This window comes from Lacerta agilis, chromosome 3, assembly GCF_009819535.1.
Source record: "Lacerta agilis isolate rLacAgi1 chromosome 3, rLacAgi1.pri, whole genome shotgun sequence".
In the NCBI taxonomy this organism is placed as follows: domain Eukaryota; kingdom Metazoa; phylum Chordata; class Lepidosauria; order Squamata; family Lacertidae; genus Lacerta; species Lacerta agilis.
This window is the reverse complement of record NC_046314.1, coordinates 41,228,712-41,245,129: the sequence shown is the minus strand read 5'-3', so window position 1 is coordinate 41,245,129 and position 16,418 is coordinate 41,228,712. Positions and strand designations below refer to the sequence as shown.

The 16,418-nt window shown below is 41.0% G+C and overlaps 1 protein-coding gene across 6 annotated transcripts in view; it reads left to right on the top strand.

Moving 5' to 3' along the window:
• Nucleotides 1-8,193, top strand: part of MAP3K7 (mitogen-activated protein kinase kinase kinase 7) — a 35,129-nt gene extending 26,936 nt beyond the window's left edge. For all 6 annotated transcript variants that reach the window (XM_033143440.1, XM_033143441.1, XM_033143439.1 and 3 more), the window contains 4 exons: nt 521-635; nt 3,785-3,846; nt 4,612-4,724; nt 7,273-8,193. In XM_033143440.1, coding sequence (XP_032999331.1) covers nt 521-635; nt 3,785-3,846; nt 4,612-4,724; nt 7,273-7,453 — 471 coding nt within the window. In that variant the 3' untranslated portion in view covers nt 7,454-8,193. The remainder of the gene's footprint in view (nt 1-520; nt 636-3,784; nt 3,847-4,611; nt 4,725-7,272) is intronic.
• Nucleotides 8,194-16,418: the final 8,225 nt, after the last annotated feature.

Below are 16,418 nucleotides of genomic sequence, written 5' to 3'. Positions count from 1 at the left end.
CCCAACCTCTGAGAGCCAAATTTAAAACATCCATAGCCCTGGTATGCAATTGTTTTTTCCTTTGTTCTTGAAGTTAAATAGTCAGCAGGGGCTGCAAACCACATCAGTATCATGGCATGGGGAAAGGGGGATTTTAAGCCTTTGCTGCATTATGGTGTCCTTTGGCATCAAGTGGGTAGGTAGGTTGGAGAAGAGGCATTGCTGCTTTTTTAGCTCTACTCTTTTCTGACAGCAGTATATTCCCCTGTCCCCTTCACTAGAAAGTCCCTGAGCTCTGATGAAACATGTAGAAAAACATCATGGAAGAATGACTCCCAAAACTTGTGGACTACTTCACATGTTTTTTTATATTATTGTTTTCTTTATTTCGAGGGGAAGCAAACCTCTCAAATGTTTGCGAAAATTAACTGATCTGGCAGTCAAGAAATTTCAGATTTTCAACAGTGTTATTGTGAAATTGCAATGTGCTTAAGATAATAATTTGGGTTTGGTTTTTTTTAATAAAAATGTATTCGTACAGGAAAGCAGGAACAACAGTAGATCATCTAGTCCTAGTGTGAGAATGATCACTACCTCGGGACCAACCTCTGAAAAGCCAGCTCGCAGTCTTCCATGGACACCTGATGACTCTACAGGTAAAGTTCAGTTTGGGTTTGGGTTGGGGAGGAAGTATCAACACTCGCTCTTGAGAAGTATTGTGTTTGCGTAGTGATTTACACGCAAGGCTTGTGTGTATTAAACTTTATCAACTTCAGGTTCAAAGTCAATGTGAGTCCCTGCTGGGCATCTACCATAGGGCAAGTGAGTGTGTTGCTGTGGCTGCGGCTACAGCTCCTTATTTGGCCTCTTGTATCCACACCACCATCATCATAAACTTGTATTTCACTAGCCAAAGGCCACAGCATCATCTAAAAAACTCAACTGCATCACAGAGGGAGAGAAAGTTGTTGCTGTCAGCTGCTCACTTGCTTGCTCTCTATCAGTAGTGCTGAGCCATGGGAGGGCCAGGTCCATTGTGGGCGATCATTTGTATTTTACAGGAACCCGCTAAATATTTATGCAAAAACCTAGAGGCAGGACTGTCGGACATTGTGCTGTGTGTCAAATTTTTGTTACAAAATGTGTTCTTCCAATGCTGTATGTAAGTTACTTTTATAAAACATAGAAACAAATTGTACATCATTTAAGACAGGCTTATTTGATTGTGAATTTTGCCCTACATCAGACTCTCCCAAGTTTATTCCCAGTGCTTCTAGTGTTAATAACTACATTGACCTCAGCAAAGTCAATTACCACCTGTGTTGTTGTTTAGTCGTGTCCAACCCTTTGTGACCCCATGGACCAGAGCACGCCAGGCGCTCCTGTCTTCCACCTGTACTTCTAGCATTATTACACCCAATTGCAAAATAATGTAGAAATGGACATTTTGTATACAGTGTACTGTAATCAAACTGTTGTTTCTTATTAGATAGTAAATGTCCAATTCTTGTGATAAAGAATACTCAATATTAGGAAAGAAATGATTTATAAACATTACTGTTCCATAATGTTTTTTTTTTCAAGCTAACCTGGAGAAACAACTTTTACCAGTGGTTCACATACTGCTGCAAAAGTGCCTTGGGTTTTTTTTTGGGGGGGGGGTTTACAATCAAGCAACATATAAATTGCATAAATAATAAATAGCACCTCCAAAACGTGTACATACACACATGGTCCAAAAACACCAACCTGTTGTTTTATTTGGGGGAATTTATATCCTGTCCCTGGGAGTCCCCAGGGCAGCTTCCAACATGGCATAAAACAACTATAAAAAGCCCACTAAACAAAATACAAAACAATAAAATTAAAATCCTGAAGAAAGCATAGCAGATTGGCAATCCAACAGTTCATATTACAAAAAATTTAGCCTGGTCCCCAGTCTCCCCCCCACACACACACACATTCACACCCCTTCTGGAATGAAAAACCCTTTACCATTTCTAAAACGAAAACAAAGATGCCCAGCTTCTTTGGGAAGAAGAGATCATAATGGGATTGTTGAAAAGACTCTGCTCATCCCTGCAGATTTAACTACAAAAAGGTCCCTGTTCTGGACTCTTTCCCTTTAGGAGGATGCTGGAGTAGGGAACGCTTCTGGGAGCTGTATTCAGCTACCCTGCTGCACACATTGGACTAAAGTGTTTGTGCACGCCACACGCACAGCTGTGCACCTGAAAGGATTGTATCTTTTATGAATAACAGAATACCTTGTTTTCACAACAGAAGAATCCTCATTGCCTATGCACTGTGTGCCTTGACTTAAGAGAACAAGGAAACTTATGCACATGAGCAGTTCTGTATGTGAATGAAAAAAATGCTATTGCCAGCATTTTGTAGATTCCTGAGGGCCATTGTAAGCGAGTCCTATTACAAAATCCTACATATACAATGCATATGGAGATGGCAGTACTGAAACTGTAGTATTGTTTTGCTCTTTGTACAGAGATTTGTGTAAGGAGTTAATCACCCCAATATTGCTATTTCAGCTGGAGTGCTAAACTGGCTATTGTGTGATTTTTCTCCTTGCGGATCAATACTAGCTGGTGACAGCAATGATTGCAAAACTCTTAGTAACAGTCCTTAAAATAAGGACTACACTCATGCCTTGAATTTTCAATTGTATAATTTTAAAATTCTAATTAACTTTGGTAATTTTATCTGCTTAGTGGTGTTTATACATGTTTGCCTTTTAAAATCAAGTTGCAAAAGTCAGTGGCTGGTGCATAGAAATATCTATATGCCTTTTGCAAACAGATTTGGATTGATTTTGGGGTAGATTTGGATTGCTATTTTGCTGACCCCCCCCCCCAAAACCACTCAGTAGACCAAGTACAACATAATGTCCATTTACATTATTGTATGATGAGAGGAAAAGTGACATAGAATCATAGAGTTGGAAGAGACCACAAGGGCCATCCAGTCCAACCCCCTGCCAAGCAGGAAACACCATCAAAGCATTCCTGACAGATGGCTGTCAAGCCTCTGCTTAAAGACCTTCAAAGAAGGAGACTCCACCACACTCCTTGGTAGCAAATTCCACTGCCGAACAGCTCTCACTGTCAGGAAGTTCTTCCTAATGTTTAGGTGGAATCTTCTTAAACATTTTTATGTGGTTTTGAAGTTGAACAGGCGTAGTTGGAGGAAGACTCTAGAAACCTGCTGTATGTAGATATAAGCTCCTTTAAAAAAGAATACGAGGATGTAACAGCAACAAAAGCACTATTTTTATAAATATCTCTCCACTGCACCCATTATTATTACTACTGTATATTCTGGCGTATAAGACTACTTTTTAATCCAGAAAAATCTTCTCAAAAGACAGGGGTCGTCTTATACGCCGGATGGAGAATCTGCAGTCAAGTATATCTCAAACTCTATATTTTAACTGGAAAAGTTGGGGGTCGTCTTATATGCCGGAAAATATGGTACTTGAAAGCACATAGATACTAAAGTACAGGATAAATATCTGACATTAATACACTGCAACAGCTTTACAGTTCTGTGTGGTTATAGTGGCTCATTAAATACTTCACTGCATGATCAGTTAGTATAGTCAGCAAGCCATGAATGCAGTCATCATGCAAAGAGAGATAACAGGTGCTACGTGGCACTTAGTCATGTGAAAGTACCTTCTATTATTTCCTCATGAAACCAATGTCTGTGTGGGACTTTGAGAAGTTCCAACATGTATAGATGTCACTTTGCACACTTGAAACTCAAAATTTCTATCTTTTTTCCCCAACAGATACCAATGGGTCTGATAACTCCATCCCAATGGCATATCTTACATTAGATCACCAATTGCAGGTAAAATCATTCTTTGATTTCTGTTTTTGCTTAATATGTTTAGACCACCTTTAATGGCAAAACCTCTTTTCCAGGCTTCTTACAAAGAGAAACATACAATACACAACCTATTAATAAATTAAAAAATAGATGATACAATTCTCTATCTTCAATATTTTGGCCATTTTGGGGGGTGGGATGGGGTAATTATACTGGTGTGCATGCAGGAGTCAAGCCTAATTTGGGTCAGTTAGCATGTGCATGTTTAAAATAGTTTTGTTTTTGTTTGTTTATTAAAAAGGGTACTGTTGAAATTGGTTTGATTAGCCAAAAGCTAGCTATGCAAAATGTAGTCTCTGGTCTTTATGTCTGAATAAATTGATCTGATGCAATGAACTGCTGCCCTGACAACCCAGCTCAGAAAGTTAGAGTTACAGCTTGCCAACACTAGCCTCTTATCCCACACTCTGTGCTGAAGAAGTACCAAGTAGCAGTACATTGGTAACTGCATGGTCACCCATTCCAGGGATGACGTAGACATCCAGAGCAGGGTGGGCTGCCACTTGAAACACTTCATCAGTAATGATGATCGCTAAATAGTTGCCCACATGTATTTCTTTTACAGATTATAAAATAATACTCTTGTATACTTCATGTTTGTCTAGGTCCACGAAGATGTTTTCTGGAAATAGTTTAGTCCCCTTGAAATTAAAAAGAGAAGGTTTGACATGCTGTGTGTTGAGATAACAGTTGATTCATTTTTAACATGTTTGATTTTATTTTCAGCCTTTACAGCCATGTCCAAACTCAGAATCTATGGCTGTGTTTGAACAGCACTGTAAAATGGCACAAGAATATATGAAAGTTCAGACAGAAATTGCATTGCTGTTGCAAAGAAAGTAAGTGGTAAAATATGTTCCTGTGTGAAACAAAAGTGTAGATTTACACAGTGTTGCATTTTTTAAAATTAAAAAGCCCCTACTAGCCTATATTGCTTCTAAAATTGCAGCATTTTCTTATTTTCAAGCATGATTCTGGTTATGATTAACTTATAATACTAGGAGTTTCTAGATGAATTTGTAATTTGTTTACAGAAACAAGAAGTAGAACGTGTAAAGGTATGGTGCCCTGTTTTGTATCATGTCCCAAGAACTATCTTCTTCACTTGCTTAGAATGGCAGATTGGGCTGATAGTTATAAGTATTTCACATGCAACAAGCTATGGAGTAATGCTTCTTTACTTCCTAGTGAGATACAGAGTCCCATTTCTCAGAACAGGATAAGTCTGGGAAGGCCTTGGAAATTCCCATGACTCCCAACCTATTTATTTATTCCTGTTTATATATTATTCTTCATACAGGATCACAATGCAGTTCACTGCTACAATACAAAATAAACAACTGCCAAAACAAATAAACTAAAACAATACATAAAAATAATCAAAACTATTTCATAACACGCTGGTGCCATGATTTGTGTCTTTCCTAACTTAGAGCTGTAGGAGTGACGGCTGGCTCATTCCTATCATGGGAGCATCCCCCAAGACAGTTGCTGCAATTCCAGAGTCAAACCCCATTCCTCCTCTTCTTTTCCCAATTGCTTCCCCAATACCCTGGCCTGTGACCATAGCTCAGCATTCCACCTACCAGCTTTCATCATTGAGGGTGCATCATTTGGAGTAGTTGCAAGGCAGTACAGTGGACCCTCTGGATACGAACTTAATTCATCCCCGGGGGTCCGTACTTAACCCAAAAAGTCAGTATCCAGAGACGCCACTTCTGCCCACGTTTCTGTGCAGAGCGTTTCTGTGCATGCGCGAAGCATGCAGAGCGCTTCTGTGCATGCGCGCACTGTGAAACCCGGAAGTATACACTTCCGGGTTTGCCGCATTCGTAACTCGAAATTACGTTACCTGAAGGTAACGTAACCCAAGGTACCACTGTATTCCCATTTCTACTTCACAGGTACATCTATAAGAGAGCACTGTGGGGCAGCTAGACTCTCTAAACGAAGTAGATTCTTAAGACCCAGAAGAAAACTCCGAGAACTAGTTCACTGCAACTCTGCCTAGAATATTTTCTCATCTAAAATTAGAGGCCAAAAGTATTTTGAATGCTTATCTCATCAATTAAATGAAATGACAGTTGTGAAAAAATGTCTACGTGACTCTTGCCTCTGCTATTTTAACAAGAGTTCATCTCAATATAGCACGTGACCTATTTTGAGAATGGTGTAAAAAGGACAATACTTAAATAATCTTGGAGACTATGAGGCCGAATAATCTTCTGGAACATTAGTATTATTAATTTGATTTCTATTCCACCCTTCCTCCCAAAGGAGCCTAGGGTGACAGGACACATGATTAAACATTTGAAAACACACAACTGAAAACAGTGATTTCAGGGTTGCCAGGAACAGTATCTCAGTCATCAAATAGTTAGGTGGATATAAATGTTTTTATTGTCTCCTTAAAGTCAATAACAAGGGAGACAGAAGCAGCTCACCAGGTCGGAGATTCCACAAATGGGGAACTGCCACTGAAAAGACCCTGTCAGAGGTCACTGCCAACCAGACAGCCACTAGTGGCACTTGTGTCATATAGGGTTTTATACGCCAGTACACAGGTGGTGCTGTGGGTTAATAAACCACAGAGCCTAGGGCTTGCTGATCAGAAGGTCGGCGGTTCGAATCCCCGCGACGGGGTGAGCTACCGTTGCTCAGTCCCTCCTCCTGCCCACCTAGCAGTTCAAAAGCATGTCAAAAGTGCAAGTAGATAAATAGGTACCGCTCCGGTAAAGGTAAATGGTGTTTTCGTGTGCTGCTCTGGTTCGCCAGAAGCGGCTTAGTCATCCTGGCCACATGACCCGGAAGTTGTACGCCAGCTCCCTCGACCAATAAAGCGAGATGAGCGCCACAACCCCAGAGTCGTCTGCGACTGGACCTAATGGCCAGGGGTCCCTTTACCTTTACTAACACCTTGAATTTAACTTGGTAGCTTACTGGCAGTCAGCACAGTGTTTTGAGGACCACTCTCCCTTACAGCAGGTGCTTCTAATCTCAGTTCGTTACGTACAGTGAAGATACCAGGTAGCCTGACATCTGGCTGGTTTGATAAGGGATCAGATACTTATTTCACTCATTATAATGCACATCAATCTCTGACTTTTGTCTTCTGGGTTTCTGGGGGTTTTCCTGTTGTTATTCTGTCTCTCACAGCTACAATAAACCTACCATTAAAATTATGGACTGGTCATTTCTTCGTCAGAGGGCAAATGGGCAAATTTAGCAAGGGATCAAATACTTTTCCCCCTCACTGTATCAAACCTCTGTGAAGTATATCAGATAATCTTTCAGACTTTTTTTTAAATAAACAGCAATATTGGTAGATAAATGTGAGTATCAATTTCTCTTGAGATTCTAATGTTAACTTTTCAAAATTTAATTTAGGCAAGAACTAATAGCAGAACTGGACCAGGATGAAAAAGACCAGCAAAATACATCACGTCTGGTACAGGAGCATAAAAAGCTTTTAGACGAAAATAAAAGTCTTTCCACGTACTACCAGCAATGCAAAAAACAGTTGGAAGTTATCCGAAATCAGCAACAAAAACGTCAAGGGACATCATGATTCAGTGGGACTTCAAATTGACAATGTTGCACAGAAAAACTTCTTTTTAAAAAATTATCCCTTAATATGACATCTTCTGAGTGTTCCCTTATTGGTGTGTGCTGAATGTGTAGACATACCTGCTGCTCTTCCAGCATCAGTCCAGTATCCTTTTTATTTGGTTGAACATTGAGTTGTTTGAGAAAGGTATGAGCAGCTACAGGAATTATCAGCAGCACTAAACAAAGCAAAATGCAATGAACTCTGGCTGTTTGCATGCCCCTCGTGTGATGGCTAGCCTACCAAAAGTGATTTAAGTGGTTGCTAAATTGTAAGATCTTTTGGTGTTAACACAATAGGAACAGTATAGATTTTTATCCCCATTTTTAGAATGTTTTTGTTATTCCCCCATCTTGGACTGTTAGCAAGAATCAGTCATTTTCCAGGACTCCACCAAGCTCGAGAGCTGATGCTGGCTAAACACTGCATTCTTTTGACTATGGGAAGTCTAAGATGAGGCCACCATCACTGGTTGAGCGCTTGATCACCCTGCATTTTGACTAAAGTTTCTTGTAATCATGCTATCATACAATCCTGTATTTTCTTTACATTTGAGAGCTAAAGAATGGAAAGATATGGTGAAGAAGCTTATCAACCCCGTATGTTCAAATTGAGGATAAAGATTCAATAAGCCAAATGGATCCAGTTACATTATGTATGGTTAAGTATGGACATGTATAAAATTGGTTCATCTCTTGAGAGTTGCCACATTGTAACCTGGACACTGGGCACATTCCTTTAAATCAGGGATGTGACACCAGATATTTTGACCTACAACTCCAATCATCCTTGTCAGCTGGTCATGCTTGCTGGGCCCGATGTGGGTTCAGCAACAACTGGAGTCCCCAGGTCTCTGCTTTAAATGTCCTGATGTAGCAAGAGAGAAGGTAGTTGCAATCCCTCCTGAATCCTGTTCTCTACACCACTCTTTGCCTTGTCAGTTGTGAGCTGGAGGATTACAGGTACACTGCTACACAATGGGTAACGTGAATGATGGGATTCAGCAGGCGAAGAAGTAAACAGCAGCTACCTTCTCTTGTGTTGCAAGAGATTATAAGGAATGTGGTCAGACCGCAAGATCACAACTCTGCTGCACCTTAGAATAATCAGAACATTGCCACCTATATCGCAATCAAATTTGAATGCGGAGTTGGGGAGGAGAGAGAAAAAGCACCATGAGTCCCTAAGCTCTCTCACTAACTACCACCTTGTTGTTGTTGTTTTTTTTAAAAAAAATCCAAAACCCACAATCCATACAGGGACTTAACAATGGGATTTAAAAAAAATAAAAATACTTTTAACCCCATTAGAATGGCTGCCCCCCACTCCCAACACAATCTGCTGTTGAACTGTCCCAAGTTTCAAAAGTGGCTTCCATGTTGCATGGGCACTTGGTGGTTGGGAATTGGAGAACAAGGTGGTGAAATGGTGGGTCTGAGTGAAAAACCATCTCAAGTCACTTTTAGTGCATAAAATGCCTATTGTCTTCCGAGTTTGAAGCAGAAAGGCTGCATTTTGACAATATTTTGTCATGTCAGTACTTTGAACCACAAAGATTAGACATGAATTATTCTGTATATATGTAAATATGGCCCAGTGCGATGAGAGGGAGGAGTTACTGATTCCAACTATAGATTTTGTAAGTCAGAAAATCATTAAAGTTATGGCTCACAACCTGTGGTTAGAATTGTGCAAAAGGAAGACATACAGCCTTACACGTTTCAATGTCCATCGTTCTGTGTGTTGACACTGAGAATCTGGATAACTTTCAGTCCTAGTTGAAATATGCAGCCTGATTCTATGCAAGTTTCCTTAGCGCTATGTCCAACTGTATTCTCTGAGGCTTTTTCCCAGGAAAGCATGTGCAGTGTTGCAGCCTTAATATGGCAATACATTTCTGGAACAGCTATGGTTTTTAATAACTTGAAACTTATAAAACAAAAATGGTAATTGCTTCAGTGAAATATCCAAGAAGCCTCTGAAAGATTAACTGAAAAATGTTGAGCTTTGATTTAAGCTCGCTTTTCACAAAACAGCTACCTATGAAAGGTTTTTTTTAAATAACTGCATGCATTTGCCACTGTATACCATACCAGTGCACATTACTGTTTACAAAGGCGTGAAGGAAAACATACAGTAGCTTCTACAATATCTGGTGAGCCATTGCGCTCAGATGCTGCCTTCATGTGAAACAGACCTTGGAAAAAACCAATCTCATCAGGAGCCATTCCAAAATACTCAGAACTCCCCCCCCCCAGTCATAGTGCAATACTATGCTTATTTGCCAAGAAGTGTGTACAGTGGGGCTTACACCATTGTAAGTTTGTGCAGGATCCTACCTACTTGCCTAGTAGTCTCATTGAACTCCTAATGACCTCTGTGTAGACAGGTATAAGGTTTCACTATATGTGTCCTAACTTTATCCTTGCCCTCCTGTGTTTCTTTAAACTATGAAGTATTGCTGACTTGTTCACAAAGATTACCAAACCTAAAGGTCTGTGTTCTGAAAACAGCCCCTTCAACTTTAAAATAAATCTATTCTTGGCAAGTTCTCAGAGTTAAAACCCATCTCATTTTGTCTAAATAAAGGGGAGGGTTATAATTCCTGAAACCTTAGCATATAATTTGATTAGTTAGCTGAAACTGATATTGGGATCAACTTAAGGGCACACCTATTTTTAGCAAAATGTAATTGGCAGGGAAAATAACTATAGTATTAGGAATAGTTCGAAAGTTATCCAAAGCATTGCTATCTACACACATCTGTCAGGTTAGCCAAATGGATGCAGTTGTGGTGCATCCACTTTTCTCAGTAATTTTGAGTAGGACTAAGCACATCTGTATAAAAAGCATTGAAATTTGACTTTTTCTACACAAGCTACAACCTCGAGTTGTCTCTGGAACAATCCTGTTCTACTGTGTTGTGAAGTAGCTTTTGAAGTGTAGTCAGCATAGATACCGGTAATTGCAGGTGCTTAACTTGCAAGTTAATGGAATATCTACCGAAAGCTATGGTTTTAACTAATTTTGTTTTAATACAAAATAGGCCTAGTGGTGCTGAAGAAGTTACTCATAGGGATTAGCGTTATTGAGGAACTCTCCATCGCCATATAATGTGTTTTGAGGGCTATGGAAAAGCTTTGTCAAGGATGATTGCTGCCGTTGTGCAAGATCCAGTTGATTATTGCAGTAGATTTATATCACAAATGATAAAGCTGCACCTCAGATTTGTAGGAGCAGTACTGAAGTTATGAAGGACTGAAATGGCAACCAGAACTATGCACTTTTAGGCCAAATGTAGCGTTGCTACATCTCAGGTTAGCTCAGTTGGTAGTGCATGAGACCCTTAATCTCAGGGTCATTGGTTCAAGCCCCAAATGGTGCAAAATATTCCTGCACTGCAGGAGGTTGGACTAGATGACCCATGTGGCCCCTTCCAACTCTACAGTTTATGGTTTTAGAGCAAAGAGTTGCTAAAATTAACAAGTAGAAGAGCTGCTTCTGTGGGAGATGCTGAAACACCCCCAGATATCTTAGCCTTGTAGTTCCCCCTCAGCTAGGATTTGATACTAGAACAAACAGGCAGGCAGAGGGGAGTTTTTAATACAGGGATTGCAGAGGAAAGAAAAGTGAGTAGGGGGAGAGCATAGCACCCCTAGTACAGTGGTACCTCTGGTTACGAACTTAATTTGTTCCGGAAGCCCGTTCTTAACCTGAGGTACCACTTTAGCGTGAAGGATAGGCGTGCCTGGCGTGCTCTGGTCCATGGGGTCACGAAGAGTCGGACACGACTGAACGACTGAACAACAACAACAACCACTTTAGCTAATGGGGCCTCCCACTGCCGCCGCAGTACAATTTCTGTTCTCATCCTGAGGTAAAGTCCTTAACTTGAGGTACTACTTCTGGGTTAGCAGAGTCTGTAACCCGAAGTGTTTGTAACCCAAGGTGTTTGTAACCTGAGGTACCACTGTATACACATCTTTTTGGTATTCTACATGTTTCACATAAATGTGCTTTAAATGAGCAATACATTCTGCATTGCACCAGCTCAAATAATGCCTTGGGAGCAAAGAGTGATCCTTGGTCAACAACGTGTTTTGTATCAATACTGAGATGGAAGCTTGCTGGGCTCAATATCAGTAGTATGCATATGCATATTTGAGAGGGGGTGAAATACAGCTGTGTTTCTGGTTCTGTTTTTAACAGGTTATCTTGTAGGAGAAGCAGCACTGTGATATATATAAGACATCTACAAGGAATCATTTTAATACTCCATCAATCCATCCCACTACATATAAAAACATATCCTTTGCCTGCATCTTTCTTATACATCTTTTTAACTTTCTGGAATGAAGAATTTCAAAAATAGGAAGAAATACTGGGAGTGGGAGTGAGAAATAAGCTTAAACAATACCTAACAGCAGCAGGAGGTGCTAAGCATAACCTAGATCAAGGTTTCCCAATCTTGGGTCTCTGGGTTTTTTTTTACCACAACTGCCGTCATCCCTAGCTAGCAAGGACCTGTGGCCAGTGATGATGGGAATTGTTGTCCAAAAATAGCTGAGGACCCAAGTTTGGGAAACCCTGATGTAGACAAAAAAGTAGCTGTGAAAGGCCCTGTTGAAATTAATGGGGTTATGTAGGGCAGAGTCCTGTGCCTCTACAAATCTTGTGATAATTAGAGGGGTTTTCCCCTGAAGGTATTTATTTATTTATTTATTTATTTTTGTATCTGTAAATGTTACCCTGAGTCTACTGATGTCTTTCTTGGCAGTATGGTTTTGGTTCCTTATGCATAAACACTGGAAGACTAAAATTTGTGTTGATGCTGTTGAAGGATGGGGCTGAATGTCAGTCCAAAATCGGAGAAGGTTGAAAACGACTTGAGTAATCCACTTGGACAACTGTCCAAAACACATTAATGAACTGCATAGAAGCAATACTGGTTGGTTATAAATGTAACTTTGATAGCCATAAGATAACTAAGAAAAACTCTGCATCCTGCCCTGCATTTCAGCTCTCTACATCAATTCCAACAGAGTGTTTTGTGGTTAGACGAGAGCTTGACATTACTTGTGAATGACACGATGCAACAAATCACACTGGGAGCTGTGCTGGCTGTGCTGCAAGAATGGTACTAAGAATTTATTTTTGTAAATTAAGCAGATAAGAGGAGCGCAAACGTGAAGTAAGATGCCATTTTTATGCACTTTTCTGTCAGCACCTGTGCTTCAAATGACAGCCCAGGGCAACAGCTGAGGGTCAGCAAATGGCTTTATGAAAAAGCTACCGCCTCCTTTACCGATAGGCTTCCGAAATTTCCAGAATTTTAAAGAAGCCTGGATCTGCAGCAAAGCTTTGTGGTTCAGTTCCAGTGTCCATATGGATGTATACCACTCCCATAGTCATTTGAACATTAGCCCCATTGAGCCCCACAGGGCTTGCATAAGAGTCAGTGACTCAGTGGAATATGTGAACTGCCTCCATCGAAAAGTATGGTGTTAGTGCAATAAGAAGTGAGGAAAACACTCTGAATACTTTCATGCGTCCAACCCATCACAGTGCTTATGATGAGTGACAGGAAAAAAAACAAGAACATGCCCTTAAGGGATTTGGGGGTCCTGGAAACTGTCTTAGAGAGAAAATTCTAAAATTGGGCAGATGGTGTCACAGTCACCCTACAATTGTAACCCTGCTTCCAGATTTTACCTTGGCTCATAATCCCCACCTACTTCCCACCCTGTCACAATCTAACCAGGTTGTAAAAATGGGACAGGGAGGGGCTAGCAGGATTCAAGCCTCTGGCTGCTTAAGATGTTATTTCATGGCCGGTGTCAAGGCTGGGCACCTGTTGAGGGCCCACACCACAGCAGAGGGCCTGATGGCCTGCTCCTCTTCACCATGGCAACCTGCTTGCTCACTTGAATGTTGCTCTGGCCTAGAGGGGATGGGCAATCAAATAACTGCAGTACAGGGGGCAGTAGATGCTGCTGCCAGCTTGCTCATTAGCTCTGTTCGTAATAATAAACATTTTATTGTTTATACCCCGCCCATTCCTCAGCAAGGATACAGGAGCAGCTGGCAACAATAGCAGTGAGCAAGCAGATACACTGTGGGGAGGGTGTGTGTGGAAGATGTCTTGCTCAAGGCCTTCAGCCCTAACCAGACTGACAAGACAGAAGCAGTTAAGACAACCAGTACATCTTGAAGTCATTGGCACTAGCCCAGGCGAAGGGTTTGAGAACTGTATCTACAGCGCTGGAGGGGGAGCTTTCTAATACTCTGATTAGGAAGCATTACCAGCAGTTGTACATTAGCAGCTAAGAAAAATGAAGAGTCTGTAAGACTTTGGACAGTCCTGGAGTTGAACCAACATCACATCATCTTCTCCACTGAGTATCTGTGCACTCAGCACAATGGGAAAAGCCATTTTCAGCTCACACAGTGAGCAGTGACAATGTCCAGCCTTATTTCATTTGGCTGGAAGGGGAAGGGGGGGAAGCAGCAGCTGCTCTTACAAGACGCATCAAAAGCTTAACATAATACTCACTTGCCACTGAACACTGCAGTGGTTGTTTTCCACATACAACTATAATGATGCAATATTGGCAAGGCATTTGTTAATGTGAGGTGGGCACTTGCAGTCTTCACAATACGTAAATAAAAATAAGTCCTCTTCTCCACCCCTGCTTGCATTCTACCACAGGTGTAATTTGCTGTTTGTGACTTGTCCTAGGCAAGAGCAATTCAGCTTTTAAGGCGCCCGCCTCATGGCTTGCTACACTCTGTTCATGCTCCCACAACTCTAGTTACTCATTCTCACCACCTCTGGCTTCCAGTTTCACCACACTGCTGTTGCCTACCAGAAATGTATGCCTCTCGAGTTGTTCCCCCGCAGCGTAGTTTACAATTTCTTGCTTCTCTGTATGGAAGATCTGACCAGACCAGCCTACCTCACAGGGTTGCTGTGAAGATATTATGGAGAGAAGAGAACCATGTACGCCACTTTGATCTCTTTGGAGGGCAGCTGGGTTATAAATGCAGAATTATTGTTGCTTTAGGAGGCTGTCAGCTGTTACAAAAAGATAAGTGATCACATATTTTGCACAGATAAACACAACCCACCTTGAGTGTTGTTGTTTTTTTTAAAAAAAGGAAAAGCAAGATATAAATATTTTTTAAAAAAACAGTTTGGCCTTAATGATGAAGAATTCTTTGCCTCTGGGTAACATTTGGTGCGAACAAAGCATTGAAATGTTATACCTGAGAGGTTCTTAGATTCAAATGGCTTGGAAGACAAGGCTTGAGTTGTGAGATACAGCTTTTAAGTACATCCTTTAATTATATATATAAAAAACACAAACACACACTTACCCCTTCTCAAGTTGTCATTGTAACAGAATTGCCACACTTGAAGAGCTGAAAGATATCATGCACTGGAAGTTCTTGGTGAATCACACAGAGAGCTCTAATACTTTACACTTTAGAAGATTTTTCCTTTATTTTTACAAAAGGGTGCCCTTTTTCTTTCTCCTTTCCCCCACACTTTTTGTACTTGACATATTTGGCTCAAAGGATCTTTCCAAATGTTAAGGGCTAGTTTTTCATTGCAGCATATGGAGAAAGAGTCTGAACCCAATGGCTCTCACGCTGCAATTTGTCGGAGAGCCAGTGTTGCCTGCCTGCCAAACATTAATAGCTAGTATTTATATGACGAATGGCCAGGATGTTTAATGTTCTATAGAGAATGCCTCACAATGGAGCTTTCACATATGGCAGGGGTAGGAAACTTTCTTTAGTCTGAAGACTGTATTCCTTTCTAGGCAACCTTTGGGGGCTGGCGGCCACATACCAGTTGTAGGAGGAGCCAGAGGCAAAAGTAGGCGGAACAATGACTGTAAATGTTGACTGTAAATCAGAGATCTACAACCTCTCCTAGACAATGACAGTTCTCTTTCTCAAGCTCTGGGAGGAAGACCTTTCATTGCCTACAGACAGCCACCCAATCTTAAACAACTCCTCACCCACAATAATACAACAACAGGACTTAACATGGACACTGGTACCAGAGCCTGCAATAAACCCAGATGCCAACTTTGCTGCCACATACACCCGGACAACACCATTACTGGCCCCAACAACATCAAACATACCATCCCAGGACTGTTTAATTGCTCATCTTCTAACATTGTGTATGCCATCAAATGCCAACAGTGCTCTTCAGCTCTCTATATTGGACAAACAGGCCAAACCCTACGCCAAAGGATAAATGGACATAAATCTGATATCAGGAATCACAAGACAGAGAAACCAGTAGGAGAACACTTCAGTCTCCCAGGACATTCTATACAAGATCTCAAAGTAGCTGTCTTACTACAAAGGAATTTCAGAAATAGACTGGAAAGAGAAGTTGCTGAATTGCAACTAATTACCAAACTTAAAACCCTGGAGAGACCTGATCTGAACAAAGACATTGGATTCTTATCTCATTATACATGACAAAGCTCTCTTTAGCCATCTCACCCCTTGCTTTTTCCTGTAAGACCAATTGCAGTCGTTAATAGTCGTCAACAGGTTTTCCACACCTATCAGCCAATCACCCATTCCCACCACCCTTCTGAGTAATAGCCCTCCCCGCTCTCTCACTATATTTAAGGGTCTGGTGACTTCTGCTTCAGTGTATCTGAAGAAGTGTGCATGCACACAAAAGCTCATACCAAGAACAAACTTAGTTGGTCTCTAAGGTGCTACTGGAAGGAATTTTTCTAATTTTTGTTTTGTTTTGACTATGGCAGACCAACACGGCTACCTACCTGTAACTGTAAATGTTTATCTTTGTGCTAGTTTCTAGACATCCTCTCACACTCTGTCCTCCATCTGGACAAACAGGGATCTTTAGCAGAGTTCAGGGGCACATTGCAGC